General features: G+C 51.1%; 6 protein-coding genes and 1 non-coding gene across 7 annotated transcripts; 4 read left to right on the top strand and 3 right to left on the bottom strand.

Moving 5' to 3' along the window:
• Positions 1 to 8,284: 8,284 nt before the first annotated feature.
• On the bottom strand, positions 8,285 to 8,357 carry EI90DRAFT_t59. Its single transcript has one exon. It is a non-coding gene; the product is annotated as a tRNA-Thr (tRNA).
• A 4,669-nt stretch (positions 8,358 to 13,026) lies between these two features.
• EI90DRAFT_3118639 (uncharacterized protein) lies at positions 13,027 to 15,177 on the top strand (the record flags this gene model as incomplete). Its single annotated transcript, XM_039063127.1, has 5 exons — positions 13,027 to 13,133; positions 13,186 to 13,498; positions 13,525 to 14,041; positions 14,386 to 15,046; positions 15,093 to 15,177. The coding sequence occupies 5 exons, from the start codon at positions 13,027 to 13,029 to the stop codon at positions 15,175 to 15,177; spliced, it is 1,683 nt and encodes a 560-aa protein (XP_038920470.1).
• A 482-nt stretch (positions 15,178 to 15,659) lies between these two features.
• On the top strand, positions 15,660 to 18,113 carry EI90DRAFT_3118638 (uncharacterized protein; the record flags this gene model as incomplete). The annotated part of the gene is made up of 8 exons (XM_039063126.1): positions 15,660 to 16,170; positions 16,224 to 16,449; positions 16,525 to 16,670; positions 16,726 to 16,810; positions 16,878 to 17,127; positions 17,182 to 17,509; positions 17,578 to 17,911; positions 17,972 to 18,113. The coding sequence occupies 8 exons, from the start codon at positions 15,660 to 15,662 to the stop codon at positions 18,111 to 18,113; spliced, it is 2,022 nt and encodes a 673-aa protein (XP_038920469.1).
• Positions 18,114 to 19,620: 1,507 nt separating this feature from the next.
• Positions 19,621 to 20,998, bottom strand: EI90DRAFT_3042119 (uncharacterized protein). The gene is made up of 6 exons (XM_039059155.1): positions 20,834 to 20,998; positions 20,707 to 20,776; positions 20,525 to 20,652; positions 20,190 to 20,475; positions 19,909 to 20,116; positions 19,621 to 19,874 (listed from the first exon to the last, which is right to left on the bottom strand). Exons 3-6 carry the CDS (start codon positions 20,614 to 20,616, stop codon positions 19,684 to 19,686), a joined length of 777 nt encoding a protein of 258 aa, XP_038920468.1. The 5' UTR covers positions 20,617 to 20,652; positions 20,707 to 20,776; positions 20,834 to 20,998; the 3' UTR covers positions 19,621 to 19,683.
• A 1,425-nt stretch (positions 20,999 to 22,423) lies between these two features.
• EI90DRAFT_2560869 (uncharacterized protein) lies at positions 22,424 to 22,987 on the bottom strand. Its single transcript, XM_039053234.1, has 2 exons — positions 22,885 to 22,987; positions 22,424 to 22,827 (listed from the first exon to the last, which is right to left on the bottom strand). Coding segments are annotated over exons 1-2 (273 nt in total). The 5' UTR covers positions 22,887 to 22,987; the 3' UTR covers positions 22,424 to 22,556.
• Positions 22,988 to 24,364: 1,377 nt separating this feature from the next.
• Positions 24,365 to 26,093, top strand: EI90DRAFT_2561350 (uncharacterized protein). Its single transcript, XM_039053237.1, has 4 exons — positions 24,365 to 24,546; positions 24,610 to 25,432; positions 25,500 to 25,835; positions 25,898 to 26,093. Exons 2-4 carry the CDS (start codon positions 24,719 to 24,721, stop codon positions 26,006 to 26,008), a joined length of 1,161 nt encoding a protein of 386 aa, XP_038920466.1. The 5' UTR covers positions 24,365 to 24,546; positions 24,610 to 24,718; the 3' UTR covers positions 26,009 to 26,093.
• EI90DRAFT_3042109 (uncharacterized protein) lies at positions 26,082 to 27,199 on the top strand (the record flags this gene model as incomplete). Its single annotated transcript, XM_039059154.1, has 3 exons — positions 26,082 to 26,208; positions 26,272 to 26,573; positions 26,631 to 27,199. Coding segments are annotated over exons 1-3 (902 nt in total), but the record flags the coding sequence as incomplete, so codon positions are not given.
• Between the last annotated feature and the right edge of the window lie 319 nt (positions 27,200 to 27,518).

Raw genomic sequence — 27,518 nt, 5'->3', positions numbered from 1 at the left:
GAGACACCATGGCCTACCCGAAGAGATCCTCAGCGATAGAGGAAGCACCTTCATCTCCCGCTTCTTGAAGGAACTCGCAGACCTCCTTGGAGTCAAGCTCACCCCCTCAACACCCTACCACCCACAGATGGACGGACTGTCACGACCCGGCATTCCCTGGGGCCAGACGACCTCCTCCCTGACCCTCTCCCATGCCCGAACACTCCCTGCACACTCTGCTCGCCGCCCATCACCATCTAACCACTTCCCGCCACCTCTCCACAACCCCTCTCCTAATTGTCGTTGAACAACCTAGCGGCGCAGAGCGCCACTGTCATATCCATACAATCCCGACCTCCGCTCCGGGCTCCTGGAACTCCAAACTCCGACTTCCGGAGCCCTACTTCCCTTCCATCACTTTCTCCTTGCCGACTCCCAAGAGGTTATCCCACCTCCGGCTCGGACACCACCTTCGGTCCGACTCCGGAACATTCCGGGTCCGACCCCAACCTCGACACCTTCCAGATGAGTACGCAAAACCTATGCTCCCAACTCCGGACCTCCGCTCCGGTATCCCGTTCACGTCTCGTCTCCGGAACCTCCGGTCTTAGCTCCGACCTCGGACTTTGACCCCACCTCCGCTTATACCCATTGTATTGGTTAGCTCATTCCATTTAATTACCTTTGCCAATATTCCGGAGTTTAACCTCCGAGTTCGGACTTTCCGGACTTACTTCGGACCTTGCAACTATTGCATTGTCCTATTCAACTCCGCTATTCTCCCTCATTCCTATTTGGGCTGCTGCTTCCTTCCTATTCAGTCAGCTAGCCATTCCCCACTCCCAACCTCCTTCCTTCCTCCTTGGGCCTTGGCCCTTCATTCCTCCTTTGAGAAACACCATTGAGTCAAACCCTTGACCCTCGGTGTTGTTCCTCTTTCCATCTCCCTTTGTCTCCTTTCGTCCTACCCTCGCTCCTTTTGATTCCGGACCCCTCCTTATATACAATGTACATAGTAACTTGTAACCTCAGTCCGAAATCAACTTGAATTCCCCCAAGAGACTTTCCCTCTGCTAGATCCGAAATTAGGGACCCCCAGGACAACCAGCAATGGCACAGCGCTCTGCCTGAGTCGCTGAGGCCAAGGTCCTTCCATGCTAAGTCTCCGATTCCACTCCGGAGTCGTCCGAGTCCGCCCGATTCTAACAGCCACGACCTGTTGTCCCATGTTTCGCCGCACCTTGTTACCTCACGGCGAAGGTCATGCTTGACCTTCGCTGCCTTGAACACGCACTCCTTGTTTGTTTTCCTCCTTCTTTTCTCCGCCCGCAATCTCCGCGAGATCTGGCGACTTATTCCCTATTCAGTTCCCTAGCGCTTATATACAGCTTGTAACTAATGCTTGTACTGTAGTTCGAAATCAACTAGAAACTCACCCCTAAGCTTACCTCTGTCCCCTGTAAGACCCTCGACCTTCTGAAGTATCGGGACCGCATCGAGAACGAGGCGCAACGCTCCTCCTCGAGTCGTTGAAGCCGAAATCCCAGCTCACTCACCTAAGTAGCCTCGGCCTCAAGATCAGTGGGGTTTATCCCTCGCTAAAGCTCAGTCATGTGTAGGATGCCTGTTCCACTAGCGGGCAACGCTCGGTCGCCTACGGCTACCATTGGCGAAGATTCACACGGTTCTGACATGGACAAACCGAGCAGGTAAACCAGGAGATAGAAGCCTACCTTCGAGTGTTTGTCAACCACCGCCAAGATGACTGGGTGGACTGGCTCCCGCTAGTGGAGTTCGCCTACAACAACCGCGTCCACTCCACTACCCGCCGAACCCCCTTCGAGCTTGACACCAGACAACACCCCAGGATGGGGACAGAGCCCACATGCACATCCGAGGTGGAAGCCGCAGATGCATTCTCCTCAAGAATGATGAAAATGCAAGAGGAGGCAAAGGCAGTGCTGGAGCACATGGCAGACGAGATGGCCTGCTACTGTTAGAACGGGGCTGATACAGACGACTCCGGAGTTGTCAGGATCCGGACCCCAGCTGGGAGTGGCCGGAGGGCGAGGCCGGGTGTGGAAGCTGGGGTACTCTCCCCAGGTGCTAACTCCTCGAAGTCGCTGAGGGGACTGGCCTCAGCCTTCACAGGGAATGAGCTGGTATTCATTGAAAAGCGGGTAAGTACACTTGCCTTCACAGGGAATGAGCTGAGAAGAAGGGTAAGCTTCTCAGCCCCCTGTGAGGCCGACACAAAAGGACCCTAGGAACTATACAGTTCCCGCTTGCTGCCGACTTTCCATAATGGGTTCACATGCGTGCGCGTCATTATGTGAAACAGTGGGGGGAAGGATAAGGGGAATGGGGAAATGTGGAGAGAGGGTGGTTAGGAGAAGGGTGAGGGTGTCTGAGGGTGAGTGGGGTCAAGGGCTGTGCCCTGACAGGAGTGGAATCGGAGACTTAGTGTGGAGGGACCTTGGCCTCAGCGACTCAAGCGGAGCGCTGTGCCATTGCTGTTTGTCCATTTGGTCCTTAATTTCACAGTAGGTGAGCAGGAAGTCTCTAGGGGGCATTTCAGGTCGATTTTGGACTGAACCAAAACGAGTATGTACAAGCGCTGATATATATAATGGAGGGGGCAAAAGCACAAGGAAACAAAGGGGAACCAAATCGGAACGAAGAAGTCCGAATGGGAACAAAGGGAAGAAGGAGCGGAGCGGTACCGAAGGTCATAAGGCAGGACCTGTGATATGTCCAAGAGGAGGTAGGGAGGGCAAGGCCCAGAGGGGCAGGAGGATGAGGAGAAGTGGGGGTGATGACTAACTGGCTAGAATGGGAAGAAGCAGTAGTCCAAATAGGGATGAGGGGTAAACGTGAGAGATACATTACAGGCGGCAAAAGTGCCGAAGGCGATCCGCGAAGCTCAGGGGTTGCGGAGCTTACGGAGGTTACAGAGGCAGGGTTGAAAGTCTGAGGGATATTGGCAATGGTGTTTACGTAGTATGAGGTCACCAATGCAATGGACTAAGACCGAGGTGGAGTCAAAGTCCGAGGTAGGGACTATGACGGAGGCTCGGAGCAAAGGTACAAGTGGTGTCCGAGTACAAAGTATGGGACAGCGGTGGAAGGTCGTAACTTGGCGGAAGGGTGGCGGAGGAGTACCAGAGGGAGGAGAGAGGGGAAAGGTAAGGGGGAAGGAGTGGCGGAAAGGAGGGTTGTCAGGTCCGAAGGTGAGTATCGGAGTGGACGGAGATAGGGTCGGAGAGGTAAGGAGGAGTAGAGGTGGCGTGGGGGGGTAGAAGGAGGTGTGTTGCCAGGACCGAAGGTGAGTATCGGAACGGCAGCGGTAGGTTATGACTCCGGAGGTGAAGAGGGTGGAGGTCCGGAAGTCGGGTCAGGGTCGGGTATGCATGGATATGACAGCTACTACGACCACAATCGCAGGGCAGCCCCTACATACCAAGAAGGCGACCAGGTCTGGCTTAGCACCCAGAACTACACGACTGACTGTCCAACCAAGAAGCTAGACCACAAGTGGATTGGCCCCTTCGAGATCACCAAAGTCGTCTCCCCTGCTGCCGTCAAACTCCGACTTACCGCATGACAGAAGGGGATCCACCCAGTCGTGTCCATGACAAACATCAGGCTGCACCACCCCGATGAAATCACGGAATGCCCTGCCGACCCACACCTGGGCCCAGACCTCATAGATGGGGAAGAAGAGTATGAGGTTGAAAAAATCCTGGACTCCAGATGGCAGCGCCGGAAACTCTGGTACTTGGTAAAGTATACCAGCTGGCCAAACTCAGAGAACCAGTGGCTCGCACGTGACCACCTGACCCACACCTCCGACCTAGTGGAAGACTTCCATCAGATGCACCCTCACGCCCCAGGGAGAGAAAGAGAAGACTGCCCAGCCACTTCGAGGCGAAGTGGCTTAAGGAGGGGGTGATGTCAGGGCATGCCCCAGCACGCCCTTCCCGACCCCCACTCCGCACCGCTTCCCCCTCCTCTCCCTCTTCCTTTCTCCCTTCCTTCTTTCTTTCTTTCTTTTTTTCCTTCCCTCTCTCTTACATGGACCACCTTTCCTGCTGTTCAATGTACCACCAGTGCACATGCCCATTTCCCCTCCTGTATCTTACCATCCCTACATCGCCACTACCGCCACCACACTCGCCCTGCACCCACAGTGGGCCCTCTCGGGATCTCCTGCGGAGGCACCCGGAGAGCCATGGCTGTGTGCGAGGGTGACGTGGCACGCCCCACATGACCAATCCCGCATGTATATAATAACAGCTGGAGTGGGAACCGAAGAAGTAGCCTTCTTCTCACATTCCCACTTCAGACTAAGTGGTCGGGGACGCTCACCCCGCAACGGGATCGCCGCTACACACAGCCACTATTCATCCCACCAAGTCCCACATGCCGGAACCTTGCCGCTTTCGGAGCTGTCCCTGACATAGACTTAGCGCCAGATGGCTTGTCCTTAGGCACTTTACTACCAGAGGCGGTGGTGGAGGAAGGAAGAGATGATGAGGTCGAAGAGTTCTTGTTGCCATCAGACTTGGCAGGCTTAGAGGATGATGGAGCAGAGGGAGAGGCGGCGTTGTTGCGGGAAGGTCGTATGCTGTCTTGGCAGCGTTCCCAGTAACGGGTGTCAAGCTCTTGCGCAAGATCATGAAGATCCCACAACAAATCAGGCCTACCAGATTGATAGATCTCATCTTTAAGACAATCAGGCAACCCATCATAAAAAAGAGACTGAAGCACGCCTTCACCGTATCCATGTAACTGTGAAGCGTTGTTACAGGAATGGGTTCTGGGGAACCCAACCTGAGCCGTTCGGCTCACTAATGGAGGTGGCTGCGTAGCCATCGGAGGGAGAGCGGAATAGGATGAGTGTACGGAAGTACCACCTGTGTGTTGGCCAACGGTAACTTGGCGCTCCTGGGAGCGTACCGGTAGCGAGTATGGTGTGGGCTCCTTGAGGGAGCCACCTGGCTGTCTGCTAACGGGGACTTGGCGCTCCTGGGAGCGTGCCGGTAGTGGGTATGCTGGGAGTGTTTGGCTAGCGGTAACTTGGCGCTCGATGGAGCGTACCGGTAGTGAGGGATACTGGGACTCCCAAAGGGAGTCACCCAGTTGGTGGCTATCGGTGACTTGGCGCTCATTGGAGCGTACCGGTAGCGGGAGTTGTTTGGGAAAGCGGGCTGGTGGACCAGTGCACGGTAGAGGGTGACCGTGGGAAGTGGGACCCGCGGGTGCGTGGCCAGGCATCCTGGAGCTGCCAGGACCATATCCTTCTCCTGAGGAGGTGGGATAGGCTACAGTTCCTGATAGGGAACTTCTGGTTGGATGGGAGTAACCACTCAACCACCCGGTGGACTGGTGGGAGTGGGTAGCAGGAGGTTGGGCGTGGGAATGCCCTCCTCGTTGCGGTTTTGTCATGGAAAGGAGGAATAGGGAGGTGGACATGGTTCCAAGGTTACAGGTTGAGTTTACAGTGGTGGCACAATGGTGAAGACGTTACAATTGCGGTACAAGGTTTTTGGGTTATGTATTCGATAGTGAGAAAGCATTTTTCGGCATCTGCCTTACACATCATATGACTTCTAACTATCTAATATAAAAGTCACAATGGTCAAGGGAAGTCCCTTGAAACTCAACAAATTCCCCAGCCAGCACCAAAACCCAGTGGGAAAGCTTGGCATGGGGTTTGACAGCGAAATAAAGGTGCAGGGACCAAGGGTTTGATTGTTCATAGTCACGGACCATAAGATTCTAGGTCCATTCCTATAACAAGCGTAACGGTTGAACTCAACGATGTACTTGCTAATCCTTTGGTTGTCCTTCATGACCAAGTTTTTTAGTTGATGCTCCGCGTTGCAGGCAGGATTGTGTGAACCGAAGTTCTTGCGGAGTTCCTCAATGAAACGTTCCCAGTCGTCTTCCCAGGGAGGTGCTCGACCACCAGGCACACACAAGAGATCAGGTTCGAACCAATTGAGCATGGAGCCCGTTAGGAACGACTGAGCATAGATAACCTTCTTACAGTCGGAGCTAAATGCCTGGGGACAATCCCGGAAATTTAGTTGACACTGAACTAGGAACATACAGAGTTTCTTTTGGTCCAACCCATCAAACTGGTCAGGCTCGCGCACCTTCATGCGATAATTGTCGATCGAGGCAGGTGGCGGAGGTGGTGGAGGTGGCAGCTGACGAGGGATGTTGGACTGGGCGAGAGCTGCAATGGCTCGAGTTAACTGAATCAGGATGCTTGCCTCGTCTTGCATGTTAGCAGGATCATCAGGGTCAGGGTTGTTACCAACAGGACCATCAGGAGGCAGGTCAACTGGGTCAACTGGTGGTGGCGGCCTTGACGAAGATGGCAGAGGACGAGGTGCGGAAGGTTTGGGAACTGCGGTGGCATCGACATCACCTTCCACTTCAGCCTCAGATCGGGACCTTGTAAAAACAGGCATCGACGATCGTTGGCCTCCACGGTCAGCTGTGAAGCTGGCAAAGGGTGTGTCGATGTCAAGGTCATAGTCATCAGGAATCCCGAGACCAGATTGGTGTTGCTGTGTGGAGGTGGATGGTTCGCGAGTCTGCGAACGAGTTACATAGTGTCTAGAAGCCATTGGAATGTGCAGTGAGTTCGAATATACTGTCAGAAACTGTATTCGAGGTATTTGTGGGAAGTGGAGTGGAGTACAGCGGTGTCATATCCATCCCCGGCCAACAACTTCCAGTACCTCCGATCCCTCCAGTCTACCTCCGCTCCTTCTTCACTAACCTCGAAGCTCCCATATTCCGCAATCCCCTCGGTACCCCTTGATGGTCACCACCCCCTCCTTTCAATTTATTACCTACACCTCCCTAAGTACAGAGCCCTGAAGAGTTCCGGACAGCTCCGACGTCCGCTAGCGCACTCCTGCCTCCGCTAGGCAATACACTTGCCTGCCCTGCAGAGTCCACCTTCGGGCCTATCCCTCCTTTCTGTTTCTGGGTTATCGCCTGCCTTTCTGTTAACCCCATAACCCGACTCGTTGGTAATATTCAGTCAGCTAATGGTTAACCCCGTTAGCTCCACTCTGCTATTTGTGGACCTGTCTTCGTTGTAACCATATATATATCCAACTTGTACATAGGTTACACTTCAGTAATAAAATCAACTAGAGTTACCCCCCTTCAGTTCTGGTCGCCAGTCAGTAAGTTAGGGCATGGACGTGTTACTTGGCACAGCGCTCCTGGCATAAGTCGCTGAGGCCGAAGCCCTCTGCCATGGAGACTTTCCCTCGTCTCAACCTGGTCTCTGACAAGCGGCATGAGTGGACACTTAGCTAATGAGCTACTTCGTTGCAAGGCATCGTGTTGGTTGGGACTTTGGCTTTGACGACTTGGCTGGAGCATTGCACCATGCGTTCTAGGCTGTCCCATATTTCAAGTTGGTGGGAGGTACCTTGCGGCGACGTTGACTTAAGCGGAGATGGAACTGAGAGGCAAACTTAAGGTGAGAGTACTTGGGGGGGAATTCTAGTCGATATTCAAACTGAAGTACATCGACAGTAAACTACAAGTATAAATACGAAAGGGGAACAGAGAAGGGGCCGGTCAGTCCAGCGCAGGATGGGAGCAGGATGGCAAGTACTAAAAGAACGATGAGGACCAGGGAAATGGAACAGAAGAAATGAATGGGACAGAGGACGGCAAAGTTGGGAGGCAGAATGGATAGCCCAACAATCTAGGCACCAATATGGTGGCAGATCAGAATGTCAATATATGAATAAATCAAATGTCAATAAAGGAATAAACCAAATGTCAATAAGGAGCGGATCAGCAGCAACAACATCGACCGCTAGTAAGTTAAGCGAATGAATAAGAATAAAACGGTATCGGCCAAATGGCTGAGGAGCTCAAGTAGTGGCAGGAGAAAGAAGGAGGCACTGCTACGGGGCCGTAGATGGGAACCACTATTGGTGCCGCTAAATGATAGAAGTGGTAGAAGGGCGGGGACTTTGCAGGGCTGTGACACTGCTACTGGGTACTCCTGGATACTCCTGGAAGCTCCTGGGAGGGTCCAGGAGCAGCTAATGGAAAATACTTTTGGAGACCCAAGAAATAATGAGAACTGAATTGATGGGAAAGTCTGAAAATTGAATAGGAAAGTGAGGGGAACCCTTGTAGCATTGTTATTTTCTGCTGTTCTGGTTTTTCCCGATTCTTCTTGGTCTCATTCCCAGCTGCTCCTCAATACTCTGTTGGAATTTGTACACATGGTCTTGGGAACCTTAATGCTAAAATATGGACATTCTGGGAGTCGAACTGCAGAACCCTGCATAGGTACCAAGAGTGTGTTACCATTACACTAAATGCCCTCATTAGGCGGTGGTTTCTAACATACTCCTGGAAGCTCCTGGGAGGGCCCAGGAGCAGCTGGGAGTGAGACCAAGAACAATCAGGAAAAATCAGAACAGCAGAAAATAACAATGCTACAAGGCTTCCCCTCACTTTCCTATTCAATTTTCAGACTTTCCCATCAATTCTGTTAGACACTGGTCCGGGGTCGGCACCGAGGGTCGCCGAGGCGGGCCGCTATAGGCTGCGATGGCTGTGATGCCACGAACAAGGCCCGGGGGTAGGGCATTTGGCCTCAGCAACTCTAAAGGGAGTGCTGTGCCCCCTAGCTGTCTCTTGGCCCTCATTTCAGACTCACTGGGGTTGCCTTGTTGGGGTCAGGACTTAGGGGTCGTGGTCACATCAATATTAGAGCTGAGGTACTATAATGTAGTATACAGGATATATATATGAAGATAGAATGAATAGAAGCGGACCCGGGCTGAAGGCCGAAGGGTCCGGAAGCAAACAAGAAGAAGGAGTGGGGTTGGCCGCATAGCGGCCAGCAATGACCAAGGGTCAAAACAAACAATAACAGATAAATAAAGGAAAGAGTGTAGAGCCGCGATAGCGGCGCTGGACTCGGAGTTGGGCTGGAGTCAGGCGTGGGGATGATAGCGGCCCTGTAGGGGCCAAGTGGGCGGGGTAGGGGAGTCGCGCTGGGCACGGTGCCAGAGGCAGACTCAGGATGGGAAGGTTGGTGTGGCTGTGGGGGAGTTGGCCAGGTGCAGGGGAGCCTAGGGGCAAGCGGGGGAGTGAGCAGGGAGTCCTCATGGAGAATAGGGCTGAGGTCGGGGCTCACGCTCGCATAGTGGTAACGGGCTCGGGCAGCATCGGGACGGGCGGGGAACGGGCCAGAATGCACAGCTGTGACAAATTCAGTTCTCACTATTTCTCAGGTCTCCGAAAGTATTTTCCATTTTTCTCCATCATTTCTTCCTCAATTTCGCAAATAATTATATGTCCTGAAAGCACTTTAAATATAGTTCCTGATTTTTTTTTTTGATTTTTTCCCTAAATTTTTTTTTTCAACTTTTTAAAAACCCAAATTTTCCTCCCACTACTCCTAGCACATTGCATACTCCTCACCACTCCCAGCTGCTCCTGAACCCCCTCCCAGGAGAACACTATTGGCTCCAGGAGTGCCCAATCTGCTGTTTTGTCTCCCACATGCTCCAGCCACTCTTGATGCTCTGGAGCATAACGGACTTTTGCTGATGATCAACACAGCAGTGTACTAAGTGTAGCTGCAGGTGGCACAAACTGTCTTCAATACATTATGGTGATAGGGATCATAAGTACGCACATCTGGCGCGATTGAACCCGTTGAATGCTAAATCGCTTTCCATCCGTGGCTGTCCAGCTGGAACTCGAACGGTCATGGGCCACTGGACTTGAGCGCGAAAAAAAAAGAAAGAAAGGAAAACACGAAAACGAAAACAAACCAACGGCACGTGCGATTCCCATGCTGGGCTTTGACAGCCGACAGCAAGTGGACGCCCCGTTCGTGCCTCGGTCGGACGTCGTGCTCGACGGTGCTGGTGCATCGACTTCAGGCGTGGCTCGTCGGTTCGGGCCTCAACATTGATGGAGGCGGTTGCAGTTTGGCGGTTTTTGCGAGTGGTCCAACGCACCATGCTCGACGCCCACAGGCCAGCGTCACACGTCTCGGCGCGCTGCCTTGTGTCCTGCCAGCGTAGACATGGATTTCGACCGTACTTCAGGCCAAGACAAAAGCCGTCCCCATTGCGGGCAAGTGCTTCGCCCCCCCCCCCTCTCCCGAGCTGGTGCGTTTGACCCTCTTCTTACCTTATCGCCTCTGCCGACGTTCTGATGTTCTGATGTCTACTCATTCAGACTTGACTCATGTGCGGTGAAATTTCTCGATATCGGCAGCATTCATCGCTCGCCTCTCTGCTCGCTTCGACACAGCCTGCCCAATTCCCCCTTCATTGTCGCTTCCACCGGCCAATATCGTTGCGATGAAATCGCCACATGTCAGCAGCCTTCATCTCGCCTCTTTTCTCGCTCCACACACCAGCCTCCATCCCATCATTTTGGCTCCATGCACCTTCGGTGGCTCTCGCCACCTGCCCATCCTGGCACACCTCGCTTCCAACACCCTCATTTTTGCGAGCTCCTCCCAACATCGTCATTTCTGCCAGCGGTCCCAGTCTTTTTTTTCTCATGTACAATATTAATATTCAACACTCCCTAAATACAATCGAAACAAAAGTCAACATGAGTTTGAGAAGAAAAAGAAATGGAATGAAAATTTTTTTCAGTGAACCTCGTTGTGTATGTGTAAGAGCGATCACGAGGACTGGGTGCGTAAATTCGAGGGAAATATTGTATGAACGGTATTCAACGATCCCAATTCCGTGAGCCTGTTATTTGTAAAAGAAATAATTAATATGTGCGTTGTACATTACGGTGCGAATATTCAATAATATCAATTCAGTGAACCCTAGTTGTCTCAATTGTGGGACGTTGATGGCAGAAAACTTTGGCTTGCTTACCTGGCGAGAGAGAGTGGTTGATTTTTGGCTGGAAGACGGCAGCCTAGGTGGTGTGATCCTATCTCTGTCGAAGTCAGCCCCAAATATGCCACATTCAAGCCTATGGACAGTGTGCAAGAATAAACTCAATACAATAGCTGGACGGGGGCACGACTATTTGAGTGTAAGAAATTCATGTCAATTTTTGGCTGCCTGATAATTTACAGGAGGATGCAAGGTAGGAATATCTATCCTACATAATCGGTCTGCAAGGAATTGCATGGCCCCGTTGTCCTCAATAGAAGTGATAAGTACATATAAGTATTGTATAAGTGGATTATAAGCATCGATAGAAGGCCGATAGAAGGAGGATTTAATAATACATTCAAACGAATCAATGGTGGATTATTTGGGGGGAAAAAGAAAAGGTGGAAAGAACTATCGGACATTGCCGGGTTTGTCGCTCAACAACTCTCTGCCATGTGGCTGTCGTGCTATGGTCTCATCGTCTTGCGTGCCCCAGCAACCATGCAGCTCTGGGCTTGAGGAATCAGTCGTATCACCCTGAACCATTTTCTCTCCACTTCACGATGTCCGTCACACCTTCCTTGCTTCCCTAGTCTCGTGAGCGAATTTCAGTCAGATCAAGCATCTCCAAACAAAGCCTGGGCCAAGCTTTCTGGGTTGCCAGCACAAGAACTCACGCGCTGTGAAATGTCTTCGGCTATGCACTCCAATGGAGACTGTGGGTTGGCCACGATATTTGGGTCGCCATGACCAACCTCCATCCAATTCCCACTGTCCTGTTATGGGAGTGTCTGGCATTGTATCAAGCAGGCGCTGTCTTAGCCCTCCAACATGAAACGTATTTGCAGATATGCTCAAAATGGAAGGGACTTCTCGCGCAGGGCATCCACAGTGCACACGGTCCTAACGGGATACCCGGAGAGGCCGACATGATTGCCACTCGTTTCGTTGCTGTTGTCCAAGCAGAGGGGGCATCACTCCGTCCCAACCTTATCGACTTCTCCACGCATGTAGCTGGCCCTTACCCTGTGAGTCACTGATGAATGTTTTGGGGATATTGATGTTATAGCCAAGTCTGTGCTAACCCCTATCCCCAACTCTTTTCGCCTTGTTCATAGTTCATCCCCATGTCTGAGACCCCTCTCATCTTATTTGGCCCGCTTGAACAATATACCCCCACTGCAAGGAGCAGAAAATCACTCGCCAAGGCCACAAAATAATACCCTCATTAAATGTAAGTGTTTGTGTGTTAAGTTACATTTGACACCCATTGAGAAAGCCCACCAGTTCAACGAATCCAATTCTGAAGATGCTTACGTGTGTTTTCGTCGACGAGATGTCAAGTCAGTCCATAAGACCCATCGGATGGATACAACACCTGCCGAAAAGGTCTCATGGCTACGGCAGGAGCTTATCAAGGCGAAAGATCTCGCTAACTTAACCGTTTTGCGTGAGGTCGAAGCATCCACAGTTCTCATTGAGGACAGATGACCAACTACTCGTGGACCCTGAACGCGTGTTGGCCAAGCGGCTGAAGATGATGTTGGAGCAGAAGTAAGTCGACAAGGATGGAACTGAGGGTATTTAATTTGCTAACATGAAAAAGCGCCATGTCGCTGAAAATACCGTGACGAAGTAAGGATCCTACAGACTTAAATTCGCCCTATCTGGCCCTTGAAGAGCAAGTGCATCCACATGAGCGTGCCGAGTCATTCGCTAAGGAGATCGAGCGCCAATGCGAAGAACTCGGGCTGGGAGGATTATTTAGATGTCAGAGTCAAGATTCACATATTAATTGTCTTCTTTCTGATTGTCTGCCTATTTTAGCTCCCGATGAGTTTACCCATCTCAGCTCACTTTTTTCACGCTCTTTCCTTCGCTGTATCACCATCAAAGCCCTCGGTAGAGCACACAGGACGTTCACCATTCTCGATCCGAATACGTACAGGGCGAGGCAGGCCGTCATTCATCGATCGTTGCCCGTTCCACGGAAGAAGAAGAGGAGATCCTCAGAATACCCCACCCCCAGTTCCGCAATTATTTTCATCAACTCTCTCATCTGAGGGTGGACTTTGGTCCCACTCACCGAAAGAGTTGACCGTTCATATCAAGTCGGATGAGGGCGATGAAGGATGAGTATGTGCGGAAGATCAATGAGCAGTGGAGGTTCGACGATGATGTGGTAGTGATGGAAGAGGAGCAATGGGTATTGATTGATGACTTTGACGCTCAGTACGGTGTTTATTTGCATGCATAGGTCTTCGGGACTCATCTGCCATGATAGGTATATTCCCTCGCGTCTTTCTCTATTTGGGGAATTGGAACTCATTGGGTTATCGGTGGACAAAGGCCACATCCGCAACGCTGAACTGTATGCCAACGCTAAACAGGAGTCTGGTCAATGGGCACTTATGGCAGCGTGGCACCAGACAACATCAGCTTCATCGCAACCCCAAACCTCTGCAGGCCCAGCGCCTCCACAACCTACTCCGTCATACAATCCCTCCCCTCATTTATCCCCAACTTCCATGCGTCCACCCACTCCCTCCGTTTCACCCATAGATCTTAACTCGGGTCTTACGCAAACTCTCCTACATGTCCGCCTTCTCAGATCATGCAGTAGTCCCCCGTGGTCGTGCCTCAAATCACTGGCATGCCATTCCACAGCACATTACCGTTCAACTATACGCCGGGCCCCCAAGGTGTGCCGCAATATCCCATCCCAAATGGAACATCCCAACCATCTCAGCCATCTCAGATATCCGTGGCGCAACAGTATTACCGCAGCACCAAGTATTACGGTGTACCTCGCAACAGCATGATGATGATGCCACCACCTCAAGCTTATCACGGCCTCCATATGGCGAACAATGCTGCGAATGGGGCGCCGCCAGTGATGAACATGTCCACCATGGGCATGCCGTTGGAGTTGCCTCCTGCGAGACAATGGCCACGTCATAGCGGTGGTCAGGCAGATATAAATGGCAACACTCCAAACGGTAATCCAGCAGGTCCTCCTGTCATGCAGCATCACGTCAACTCGCCAAATCTTGGCTCACCCATACATATGAACGGGGAGTATGAACCCTCATCCATCCCTGCAACAGTTGCCATAACATCAACCCTCGCTGCTGATGGATGTACACCATGGGACGCCTCGAATTCTTTATTGCGCCACCGCTCCTCCTCGTTCTGCCCTGTCAGTATCTGACATCGCGATGTTTCAATAACATCGCCAGCCACAATCACCTCACTTCGCAATGCCGAGCCCTGCCCACCAGCATCAGTGTTTCATTCTCATCAGCATCTAACCCTGGGGTAGCAGCGACGGCGACATCACACGGACGTCTCTCATCCATCACCTGCTCATTCAAGACAGCATGGCCCTCATCCCGACTTTCGTCATCATGCTGAAAATGCGTTCACGAACAACTTTACGTCTTTCTCTCAATTCTCCACACACGTCCCCGAGCTGGATCAACAGGTTCGTTATCGAAGCCTTCCAGGAAACTCGACACCTCTGCTTCAGCACTCTCCCATTCTAACTCACTCGCACCACCATCAACTCCTTCAACGCCCACTTGTTCATCACCTCAATCTCCCTCGTCTCAACAAGCTGCTTCGAAGCCGTTCAAATCGGTGACGGGTATGAGCCCAGGGATGCCTTCGAATACCGTTTCGAGTGCGATGATGACGACGATGTTAGCGAATACATTGAAGAATACCCATATCAAGAGTGGGAATACAATGCCTGTCACTTCAAGGGCCGCCACACCGTTGGGGTCGGCCACTTCATCGCCTCGTTCACGCTCTCATCATGGACACCCATTACCTTCCACATCAATTTCTTCTTCTTCCCGTTCACCTGTTGGCCCTCAGCTCGCCATGAATACATCTTTCTCTTCACCCACATCCTCCACCTCATCAACTCCCAATTCCACACTACTCTCAAAGTCACCCACTCCTATCTCCACCCACACCCACCCTACAACTAACTCAACTTCGATGACAGCATCGTCGCCATCATCATTAACAATGATGTCGCCGTGTCCCGCACCCGTAACGGGTTCCGTACCACCAGCGAAGATGGGACAGTCACCGCAAACAAAACATTACTTGCCGAAGCAGCAGACGCCTCCACAACTGTATGTTCAGGCTCAACCTCAGTATGTTACTAATGTGTACCGCCAGGGTGGAGTGCAAGTTGCGTGTCAATGTATGGACAGAGGATCGGTGGACTCGCGATGACGACGACATCAAATTGAGCTCGAGTTGAGTGGATGCAAACGAACCATTAATGAAGCCGAAAAAAGTACCATACTTCCGAAAAAAAATTTGGTGTTGCACGTCATACATCTGTGCATCTGTTCCGGGGGCGCGGGGGAGCACCCTGTGCTGGTATGGCATATCATAAAAAACACAAAGGTGCTTGCGATCACTGTCCGTTTGCCCCATTATCTTATCAATGGGGATGAGGGCAATCGAGATTACTCTCCAACTTGCCATCCGCTATCGATTGACCTGCAGCGGTGGGCAGTATCCAAAATTGTATGAGTATTGTATCTGATGTCCTTGCCGACTTTGTAAATATAGTTAGATAATTCAATCTGCAGTGGAAGACTCGGAATGGGGGGAGAGCCATAGGGTGTTGAGGAAGACCGCGCATCCTACTTTCTGTGCACAGACGCTTGATGCTTGTGACCCGGTACCGAGAACAGTTGGGCATTCAGTTTGTTTCTTGCTGCCTCTCCCCTCGCTATGCCGAAAGCTAAATCTGCACGCCCAGCTACAGCAAAGGCAACAAAACTTCGGAAGAAGCTGATTCCTTATGCTCAGCCGGAGTCAGGCCCAAGTACAGCTAGCGCATACATCCAGGCTCACCTTCGGTCGGCCTCTACCATTCGTAATTACAACTCCGCAATTAATGGAGCTCGAACCTGGCTCGAACTTAAGTGCATTAAGTACACAAGCCTGACTGAGGACCGAGTTGATGAGTCGGAGCTGGGTCTGTTCCGACACAAGGATGCGTGCATAGCCTTTGAGAAACCTGTTGAGGTCACAGCGCATCTGCTAGCAAAATATATTATGTTCCGGGTTGCAGAAGAAGACAGGTCGGTCTCCGTTGTGGACACCTTGCGCTCTGCCTTCAAGTGGCACTTCCGTAACCTGTCAGTGTTCGCTTCCGTGAGCAGTTTTTCTGGAATCCCACATCTGTCGCTTGTTATAGAGGATTTGAAGGCCCTTGGTATCCACGACCCGACCCTCAGGAGTGCAGGGGCAACCCATGCGACTCCCAGCTGATTATTGACCTTGTTAAGTCAGTGAAGAACCACCGCGCATCTGAGGGCACAGTCCGGAATCATGCAAGGGCCATACGGATCAACGACATAAAGGCAATGCAGAGCATCACAGCTGCTTACTGCTCTCCGAGCCTTATCGTGGATGCGCTGAATCCAGAAATCCCCGATGATTTCTTTACTCTCAAACAGCGTGATGACATCCGTTCACACCTCATGCTTTGTGCCCTAACCTCATTGGGCTGGACGCTGTGGACAAGGCATCTTCACCTTGTGCTTATGGCTCGCTAGTCGGCGCTGACTACTACTTGTATTTCTAAATCTAGAAATGAAGAACTCACGTCCATCCTCATCCGGCACCTTGACTGGGGACATGAGGAGACTGCCCACAATCTTCGACACCTCCGCGTCACTTTGGTCAACCGAAAGGGTTGGCAGAAACGGAATCAGGATGGCGAGCAAGGTAGCCAAGGTAATCCATCCCAAGTATCGGGTCGCTGCATTGCCGTACTAAGATCAGGTTTCAGGGAGCCAGTACAACATCTATCCACTCTATGGCCGTGATACGTTTTCCCATCACCATGATCCTCACACGATCCCGCAGCTGGACACGTACGTTCATGTGATGCACTGGATTCAATTCCTCTCCACTCGGTATTGCGGCCGAACACCTTTAAAGGCTCACTATCCCCTCTTCCCCTCATGCTCGCCCCGTTCTCACGATATCCGCTGGGATACCACTCTTTCCACCACTGCCGTCAACGATCTCTTGGCGTCCTATGGAAAGCAAGCGCATCTGGAGACTGACCGGCTCACATCCCACTGCTTCAGACGTGGCGGACTCCAATACTGGTTCATTCTCGCACCAGTCTTCAGACGGTGGCCGCTTAATCACTGCCAGTGGTGGGGGGGTTGGGCTCCAGGAGAAAGTGTAGGCCGCTGTCCCTGGTTTTGGTTTTATGCACTCACATCTCCATTTTTAGGCGTCAACCCTCCTCAAGTACGCTACTGACATGCTGGCAGATGTTGAGCATAACTACAGTGATGCCCTTGCACCAGTCCACATTGACTACTCCGAATCTCAGAACGGAGCGAAGTCACACCTCAATCCCATGACCGCGGAGGAGACCCGTTCTCAATTCGGTCACCTTGGCACGCGCATAGGCTATGTCGAGTCTCAGCTCCGAAGGCTTGATCAGATCGAAGCTGGATTCAATACCATTCAAGCATCTCTAGATGAACTCAAGTACTATGCAATGGGGATGCTCGTCCCTCACTATCACCCACTCACCACCCGGCACCGCTCTCCAGGTGAGCCCATTCCATATGGAATTGGTAGGCGGTTTGGTTTGGTACGCTTACAACTTTGATTCAAACAGTAACAGTAACGCCAGTGCCTCGAACGTTCCCATTCCCACCTCCTCACATCATACCTCCTCATCCAGCCCCGCGTCCACTTAACCCACACCCTCCCAGTCCCAGGCAACCTCAGGAACGTCGCGACGACGGTCGGCCAGCTCCAGGGGCTGGCCACATCACCATCCCACACGTCTCCACACTCGAAGATGCGATAAAGCAGTGGCTATGTGGGGATGGAAATGAGCTTAAAGTCCCTCTGAAGAAGTGGGAGAAGGGATGGTATACTGGCCGATACTCGGGCGTGCACGGGACGAAATACAACAACCGCCGACGGGTTGGCCAGAAATACGACGAGTTTGTGTAGGCTATTCTGGTCACTGGGCACTTGCTGATGTCGCTTTCCTGACCGTGTAGGATGGGCGAAGCGAAGTTCCTCAGGCACTACGGACTCAAGATGACCGACAATTTCGGTACGGCCCTCAAGGCGATCACGGAGGAAGGGAAGAGGGACGGGTTCATTCAGAGTCGTAACGGCAAAAAATCACACCGAGCATGAACTCTTTCTTTCTTTTTTCTCATTTTCATGTGGACTTACAATTACAATACAACTGCTTGTTTGTCGATCGTCGGCATTCAGAGTCGTAAGTCGTAACGGCAAAAAATCACGCCAACGAGCGTGAACTCTAGATCGGACATGTGTATAGGGGGGGGGGATGATTACAATGAATTTATTCATGTGGACTTACAACCGCTTGTCGATTATCGACATGCAGAACGACTTGGTTTGGAAAACCCCATCACCCATCTCCATCTCCTCTCTCTCTCTCCCTCAAATCTTCACGGTTCCGGGTGAGATCAACGGCGTTCGAATGTGCTCGAGGGGAAGGATCCAACGGACATTTTTCCGATTTTCTTAAGCCGTTTCTTGCAGCTGGGACAAAGAAGATCGCGAAAAAATCGAGGGAATAAGGCGAGCGAGTTCAGAAAATCTCACAGCCCATATCTCCGTCGCATCCCAACCATTCGACACGAGACCGACAGCGTTCGAAAGCCCCCGGGTGGGCGAATCCAACGCCACCTGTGTCGTTCCAAATGGTGGAGATCCGGTGGAGACACGATGGGAGTGCATCGGGCTGTTCCAGAACGAAACGCTGACGGCAGCGGCGGTACTGTATACTGCAAGCAATCCAGATGGATGCCGGGGGCCCATGGGGTGGGGTGGGGTGGACGGACGAGGACCACAACGTGATGACTGGGTGATGTGAACGAATGAATGAAATGATCAAAATATATATATATATCCAAACCAACCAGGCTCACCAAACCAAAGCGCAAAGCGCACCGAAATCCAAGCGTAAAACCGTGACACTCCAGGCCCAGCCACACACACACACACACACACGTTCACAAACGACGGAAGGACACGGACGGATGCAAAAAGCGACACCCCCTTCCCGATCGGGACGACTGAATGCGCGCGCCCTCAGGTTTGGATCCGGAGCGCTAAATCCCAGGATATAAGTATATATTAACGGAATAACCACTTGCTGATGCTAAAGCTCAGTCTCAAGCTAATGCGCGAGAACTATAATATTACCTAATGCTAAAGCTATAAGGTAATATACAATGAGTTACAATGTATAAGAAATAAGAGTAAAAGAATGTTGTAACTAACCCTAACCTCAGTCTCAAGCTAATGCGCGAGAACTGAGGGAAAAAGGAAACTAATCCAAATGAATGAATATAGTTTGTGGACTTTGCGGATAAGTCCGAAGTGACCAAAATAAGTAAGAAGAAAAGGTGTTGTGACCAAGTAGTCACGCTACCGCGGGAATGTGGCTGTACGAAAACTCGTCCGGCCTCCCATAGCACACGGTTCCTCCAACATATATTACTCCTAGTAAAAAAAAAAATCGAGTCTGGATCGAGACCATGGGGTTTAGTTTGCCCGATTTGCACGGAGTCATGAGTCCGTTCGTTCTCAATGACTCTTCGCACATCGAGGATACTTAATCGAATGTGCAAAATCAGGGTGCAGGGACGGGAAATCCTTCGTTCCGTTTCGATTGTTATGAAATTATGTCAGGCTGATCGATTAGAGTGCATGTATTAAGATATCAACAACATCATTGTGAAGCGGGGATGGACTGTAGGTTCGCGTCCATGAGTGGTAGGTCTGTGCGGATAGTAGTCTCCTTGGCTTGGCTGTTACCATGCCCATTGGAGTTGGGACCGGACTTGGGGACGGTCGGTGGTCTTCCAGGGCCTCTCTGATTGCTTTTCGCAGGTGACCCGCCACCAAATAACCCTCGGGTACCTCCCGAACGAAGGTGCTTCCCGAAGCCGGACACTGGCACTCAGACCAGTTGTGAGCCAATTGCTGCTCTGCTCCTTCAGAGACTCCAATGTCGACTCTTGCTCATGCGTTGAAGCGGATGAAATCACAACATCTGCCAAGCCATCAAGAGGCGGAGGCACTGACTCAGGAAACCCTTCCGTTTCCACGGTCGCACCTTCAGAGGCATCCGGACCTGTGTCCGTTGACTGTACTCCAGAAGGCTCTGGTGGGTGTCTGTCAACATGATCCAATTCACCAGAGGATTATTGCCCTTGATTAACGGAATCCCCCCACTTTCGAGAGGTGCAGTGAGCGCACTGTGGCACTGTTGCTCCCCACGTCTGCAGGTATGTCCACGTCTTCTGACATGGCAGGTAGAGTGGACTTAACAAACGTCGAAACTGGCCGCATATTACGGGTTTTCCAAAATCTGGGGAGGGTGATTGGGGGAAAGGATGTCCGTCTTGGTGTAGGGGATTCAGCTCCATATGATGTTGATGCAGGGACAGGGTTGCTGACGTCGATGCTTCCAGCTATTGCTTGTATCGACCGTAAATTTCGGGATGGTCCCGTTTGCTGCCTTCTAAAAACGCTGCTATGATATATGCAACGAAAGCTCGAGCACGCACACTGTCTGCAGGGTGGAGTTGCCTTCCCCAGCGTTGGTGGTAGTGGTGAGGGTCAAAAGAAGGTTTTTGAGATTTGGCAGCGTGTGTCGCATGTTCAGGGCTTACAAGTTGTGCTCTGTCATGAGCTTGCCAGCTGAGGTCGGTAACGCATCCACAGCCTGAACCTGACGAACCTTACCTTTTCAATGACCTTGTTCGGAAGGAACACGGCGTACTCAGTATATGTCCACACCTTTGGAAAAGAGAGGGAACCTACCGTCGGGGTAGGTGGTGAGTAAAAGTTAATCATGGAAATTGGGTATAGCACACACCCGAGGCCCATGCAAGCTAGGAATTGGGTCTTTAACCAGGCTGCGGCCCCAGTACGTGTTGTTAGATGTGACAGCATATGACCCCAATAGAATACTAGGAGGCTGACCACCTGTGCGGCGTAGTCTAACGCAATTGCCGTAGTGTCTTCGTTTACATCTGGGCTAGAGGGAGTTGGTAATGGTACGTCTACTATGGTGAACAAGAGATCTGTTGGAGGGGAAGATACACTCCAGCGACCCCTTTATACTTGGCGGTGGTCTGCAACGGGATGGCCGACGACCCCAAACAGTCGGTTCAAATCTGGTTCCGCTGAGATTCGCGCCTGGGGAAAATTCATCCTTGGGCATCAATGGGGTCCATGATGGATTGGTCGACGATGGATGAGTGGATGAAATGAAGCCTGGAGTTTTGTCATAGTCTCGCTCCGAACTGGATGAGGAAGGGAACGACGAGAACAATGTAGGGAGCGCGAGCGAGCTCCTCCACGACCTCAGCTGGGGCTCAAACCCCAGCCTTGTTGGACTATGGGATGAGGACGAAGAAGGCCTAGATATCGTGTTACGTGTATTTCGATGGGTGGGGCGCTTAGGTGTGTCCTGAGACGGAGGGGCATGAGGTCAGAGATCATTTTGCTTCACTTTCATCCGTGGTGGCAAGCAAATGGTCTGGAAGGTCTCGAACAAGCGAGATGAAACAATAGCTTCCAAATCACTCTGCGTTGACAAAGACGAAATAGCATTCAAGTTTGAGGAACAAAGAGAGGATGCAGCTCGACCTCTCTTGTGCGATGTAGTAGGCCAAACCACTGAAGTTGGTTATTGGCTTTGTGGAGAATCTCTTCCCCAATCACGTGACGGCACTATCAGAGGGCACAGTCCTGAGAGTCGCTGTAGATGCTGACGACACACATCTAGTACGATGGCGTGCCAGAGCGATATCCGGATCGCCAAGTCCATGGCCATCATTCCGCAAAAGGTAGGTCTAAAAATGACGTTATCTCTCGAAAATGGGGACAGATTCCTAATAAAAATCCCATCAATGCTGGATATAGAGCCTTTATTGCATGTTAGAGTAAACCTTGGCGCATTAAACCGACAAGCATTGGGGGCGTGCCTCATTGAAAGGGGGTAATAAGCTTGATGATTCTGTATCCAATCCAGCACCTTGAGGCATTGGTCTCCAAAATCCTTTTCGGCGGTCCAAAGGCAGCGGAATGTGACGGGGATAAACTACTCGGCTCACAGGAAGGGTTGCGAAGAGTTGGAGAAAGGGCCAGCGGAATTTCGATGACATAGCGGACATAGGTCTCGAGAAGTTAGGCGCAGTCAAGGGGGTAAGTCCCGCTCTCTCACTTGACACGTCTATTTCAGTAGCGACTGAGCTCGTGGCATCCGTCGGACGCAACGTCGGAGAAACTGCCAAATCAGACACGGCAGCGGTCGTCAGCATAGCCATAGGCTCCTCAACAGAAGAAACTAGGCTTTTGGGCAATGGTGTAGGGGATTCAGGGCGCAACGATTGTGATCTCCTTGGGAGACTGAGCGGTTCTCCAGTTATTTGAGGAGATACCAGTCCGCGTTCCAAAGGACTACGTGCAGAGAGAACCGATGGTGGACGAGCTTTTATCGTTTCAAAGGGATGCGGCTCAGATGGAGAAGTGGGTTGTTCTTCGGGTGGTTCCCTTGAAAAGCGGTTTGATGTGGTCCGAGTCAGCTTGGCATCAGTAGCTAACTGTTTGTGAATGACTCGTATTTCGGGGAATTGGCACGGGAGAAAGCGGAGATCCTAATCCAAAGCCACTTCTCGGCAGAGGTGCCCTGCCAAGTTTGTCGAAACGCGCTATTTTGTCGCTCAAGCGATTCGCAGGCACCTTTTCCGACGGCGAGTGCTGCGGGCCTGGAGATGGAGTCGAAAATCGTGACGATCCGTTCCCAGGAGGTGTAAGTCCACTGTTGGCTTGCAGCGCAGCAATACGTTCCTTGAGAGTGGACCTGCCCGGTGCGTGTTAAGGACGTTTGGATTGATGATTTACAACAGTGTGCACGCACATATTGAAATTTAACCCAGCCTTCGCAGGTGCACTTTCATCTCACGTCTGAGTACACAATCTGTCCGCGTTAAAGTGGACAACCGTTGAAACCAGCAAAAAATGCATTGCGACTTCAGGACACCAGAATTCTATTGAAATAATTTCAGCATCCTCCGTCACCCTGCCTCCTTTAAGCCTAAGGAGATCGCGAACTCTGCTCTCCTGGGACTCCAGGATTTGGTACTTACTGTAAGAAGCGATATAAAATACTATGCCTACTTCTCCTTTCGGGGGACCATGCTTCCGTTGTTCGCTTTCGGCTCTATGGCCTCAATACTCCCAGAATTTTCCTCGGACTTAATATGGGTGTGTCTCTCTATAATTGTCAGCCCTCCCACCTTCCCTATGTGTCGTTTTTCGCGAGTGGAATCAGCGTATTCCCGTCCTGTTAGTTTCCGGAAAATCAGTAGGAATTGTGGAGCTCACCTCTCTCCATCATCGCTTCCTTCAAAGGCTCCTGCCAAATATATATACCAGATGATACTCCCTCATTGTGTATTTGTCAGCATCGGGTCCTGCTTGCATCCCAAGCCATGACGGAGCTGTAGAACAAGCCCACCTGTCGTTATTGCCACCAGATAGGGAAAGAGCCGGTTCAGCCTCGGCATTCCATTATCTTGATGTACCCGTGTGCTAACTGCTCTGAAATTTACCACGCGGGGAGCTAGACCTGCACAAGACCTACAAGGATCCAACAGGATGACAAAAATGAGCTCAGAATATTCCCAAGCGAGACCTCAATACAGTACGATTTGCTTCGGCCAGCTCCGCGCGGCGAGTGAGCTGATCTGGGCAAGGGAAGTGGTAAACTCGGCAATGAAGAGAAGGAATCATCGAACTAATCATTGTGCGTAGCTAGTGTCCCCAAATGAAAATATCGACCCCGGATATTGTACAGGAGAAGGACGCCAGTCTGGAACTCCGAACTTCACGCAAGTCGAGATCTCAATCTCGCATTTCTTCTCATTCATGTCGTCCGATTCCCCGCCTGTCTCGACCATCTTTCTACCGGTTACAGGGAGGTCTGCAATATCATTTAATCCGGATTGTATCTGTCGAGGACTCAATCTGTAAATATGGCCAGCATACGACTATGCCTTTTTCGCGTGTCAGTGCAAATACGGGACTTTGTCTGCTTATATGCTAGCCCGTCCGCCATGGTCCACATCATAAAGGGCCCCTGGAAGAACCTCTTCGGTGGCACTTTCGTCGGGAATGCCTTGTATGAATGCTACTTAAACCATTTACACGCGCACAAGTCTTTTCGGGATACTCGCAATGCCCGTCGTCCTTTGTTACAAGCGTTTCCGTCGGGATGATGAGTGGGCGTACTCGGCAGCAACACGTCCCGGGCCCACTATGGCGCATTGCCACCTAACCTTAACTTCGAACTGCCTCTAAGATGTCTCAACCATGATGTTGGTCACCATCGCACTTAAGGAATCCTTTCAACCGCGCCTTTTTACTGTTTCTACCGTACTCCATTTCTGGAAGTGTTCAAAGAACACAAGCTACGCATGTCAAGCGCCTCTACGCAATAGGGGCCTGTAAAGCGGGAAAGAGCAAGTCAATGCACCGAGCGAACTTTCGGACGTTGCGGCTCTGCAATTTCCCAAACGAAGTAAGTTTGACAGCACTTACTTTATTGAGTCCTGTGCAACCAATTGATTTACGATTGAACCAGCTTCCTTCTATGAAAGCATTTTCATACGCATCATGTGCATGCGGCGCGCAATTGCGCTGGTACTGTCCTTCGTTCACCCCTTCCACGCGATCGCTATCGCACTGGCGCAATGTCCGAAAAAAATACATCCAAGATTATTCGTCCCCGTAACAAAGGAAAGCGTCCCACTCCCGGCTCGTCTTTGCAAGCATCGCATCCCTTGACCCCTTCGGAGTCCCCTGTTTCGCAGGTCCATGTCACTAGTCCCAATGTATCTTCTGATCACGACAACACCCATCGCTATCAGTTCAGAGGGTCGACGGGACCTTCATATCTTGAGCCCGCAGTGGCTGCTCAGCCTGTACCTTCCGGTGGTCGCCGCGCTGATCCGACGGAACCAGCCTCTTCCACGGGCCGCAGATTGTGGAAGATCTGGGGGAAATTTGCTCTCAATCGTAGCAAGCCCAGCACTCCCGATCCTGTTGAACAGTCGAGAACATCCGCACCCCCTCACCAGCCATCCGCTGATGATAGAGTGCTTCCTCCATCTCCCCTCACCCCTACCGGCAATATTGATGATCTCCTTGAGGCATCTGGGTCGCATGCCACATCCGGCGATCACCTGAACGTCCACGCACAATTGGATTGTGAGGGTATCAACATTTCTGGCCTATCGGAACCCACGATCGCGCCATCGGCTGGCTTAAAGAGTGATCGGAAAAATGTAATCGTTGGTGGTATAACGCTGGTTCTACAAACTGCAGCCGTGGCTCTTAAGTTGGCCCCGGTTCCGGGTCTTGACGCAATCCCGAATTTACTTCTGACGTGGCTCCAGGTTTACGAGGTTAGCTAATATTTCTGTTTCCGTGATAGAAGGGGACGTGTCATTCACGTTTGTGTGGTGTGCGCAGACTGTTGGTGGAAACGATGATGATCTTAAAGGATTGGATGACGACATCCGAAGGGCTTATGTCACCATTCTGCAGCCACTCGAGCTGTTGACGGACCAAATCCCTCCCGAAGTAATTCAGTTGATCAAAAGATTTCACTTGTACGTCCACCTACTCCCGCAGCCGCTGCTCTTCCAATCCAAGAATCCTATTTTCAGGGCCCTGGAACAGCAGATAAACGAGATCAAGTTGTTCAAAAGTCAAAGTCGGGCGAAGAGGATGTTCTTAGCGCGTGAAATCCCCGGGAGGATAAACGGTGTGAAGGCGTGTATAAATGACGCCCTTAACTCATTTGCGGTCTGTCTCCATCAGGACTCCCAAGCCCTTGATTTGACTGATTGATGTGCGTTTTGCAATAGACGCAGGCAACTACTTTGACGCTTCTTCGCACAATTGAAGCATCAGTGCAATGTATGTTATTCCGCTCTTTCCAATATTCGGATTCTTCATCATCTTTCAGCAAAACTTGAACAACTCCCTCGAGTTGCAGCCGAGCATACCTATGTGAAGAGCAAGTCAAAGTGTCTTCCAAGCACCCGAGTTCAAATACAAACATCCCTTCTCAATCATCTGAAGGGGACCGGAAACCGGTTTGTCTGGCTCTGCGGGTCTCCGGGCACCGGGAAGACGGCGGTATGTATGAGCATCGCATCGATGCTTGAGATGGAAGGTACTCTTGCAGCCTCTTTCTTTTGGGACAAAAATCAAAAGGGAACGGGCCTCGATTCTTTGGAGAAGTTTCCTTCTACACTGGCACGTCAACTTGCGATCTTTAATGGAGACTTCAAGGTCTCGCTCGTCAAACGTCTTCGAGAGCCGAATTCGGAGATGGTTCTGAGTCTCCCTCTGGAGAAGCAAATGAGGACTTTGATTCTTGAGCCGATGAATGGTCTCAAGGGCATATTGTCTGCAAGCGAGAAACGTTTTACCATCATCTTGGATGGTTTAGATGAATGTGGGGATTCAGAGACACTTGGGACTCTGATGAACCTCGTGCTTGCGCTTGACGAGTTGCCATCAGCATTTTCCATACTGGTCAGTTCTCGACCTGAATCTCAAGTTGTTTCAGCTTGGGATGAATCTCGGGATCAGGGCTTTGTCATCCCATGTGAAGACATGGATAAGGTTGCACGAGACGAGACTTTTGACACGATCCGGCTTATGGTAACGGATGGGCTTAAGGACTGCATCAGAAAGTCACAGTGGAAACCATTGATGGACGATCTTGATGCCTTCACTCTGGCTTGCCGTGGTTTGCCTGTCATGGCCTCGATCCGGATACGGGAAGTTCGGTTTCGGACTCAAGGGGGTTCTGTGCTCAAATTAGAGTTTCGATACTTCCTTGACCTCCAAGATGCGCCCAAGGATCTCAATGAGGAGTACTTGCGAATAATGCGGCGAGCCTTTAGGCCCAACATGGCAAGCATCCCTTCACATGTAGTGAATAATTATCGCCAAGTAGTTGGGATGGTCGTTGTTGCGCATGATCCACTCAGTGTTTACAGCATGTCGCGTCTCTTGGGAATTGCGGAGGATGAGATCTATGCGATACTGAATCCTATTGGTTCGATCATTGACATCCCCTCAAACAATATGAATGTCAAATTCTATCATGCGACGGCAAAGGAATTTATCACGGGAGACCCCATTGGCGAGGAAGAGGACAAGGTGTTCTTTATCGATGATCCAAAAGGATATTTTCTTGGATTACGACTCCTTCGACTTGTGAATGATGTCGTTGAAAGGAACGAGGTTGGGATTCCCACTGAACTCCCTTTGGGGGATAGAAAGAAGTGGGATGATTTTTGGGTACCCGACTACATCCAGTATTCATTCGAGTGGTCCCTTTACCACTTGGATCCTTCATCACTCTTTTCAGAAAAGTCTAATGAATTGCAAAGAGAGTTTGAACGACTCCTGACACAAAACTTGTTGCCATTCTTAGCAATTTCTGAATGGTGGACGAAATGGGCGGCTTGG

The sequence above is a fragment of the Cantharellus anzutake genome, assembly GCF_015039405.1.
Source record: "Cantharellus anzutake strain C23 chromosome Unknown EI90scaffold_8, whole genome shotgun sequence".
Taxonomy (NCBI): Eukaryota; Fungi; Basidiomycota; class Agaricomycetes; order Cantharellales; family Hydnaceae; genus Cantharellus; species Cantharellus anzutake.
This window is presented reverse-complemented; position numbering and strand designations above follow the sequence as displayed.

Coding starts and splice junctions, on each gene's coding strand:
- EI90DRAFT_3042119 (XM_039059155.1), bottom strand. CDS start 20,616: ATGCGACACACGCTGCCAAATCTCAAAAACCTTCTTTTGACCCTCACC. Junction 20,476..20,524: donor AACTCCACCCTGCAGACAGT/GTGCGTGCTCGA, acceptor CGTTTTTAGAAG/GCAGCAAACGGGACCATCCC. Junction 20,117..20,189: donor GCTCACTGCACCTCTCGAAA/GTGGGGGGATTC, acceptor CACCCACCAGAG/CCTTCTGGAGTACAGTCAAC.
- EI90DRAFT_2561350 (XM_039053237.1), top strand. CDS start 24,719: ATGTCCGAAAAAAATACATCCAAGATTATTCGTCCCCGTAACAAAGGA. Junction 25,433..25,499: donor CGTGGCTCCAGGTTTACGAG/GTTAGCTAATAT, acceptor TGGTGTGCGCAG/ACTGTTGGTGGAAACGATGA. Junction 25,836..25,897: donor ACGCCCTTAACTCATTTGCG/GTCTGTCTCCAT, acceptor GTTTTGCAATAG/ACGCAGGCAACTACTTTGAC.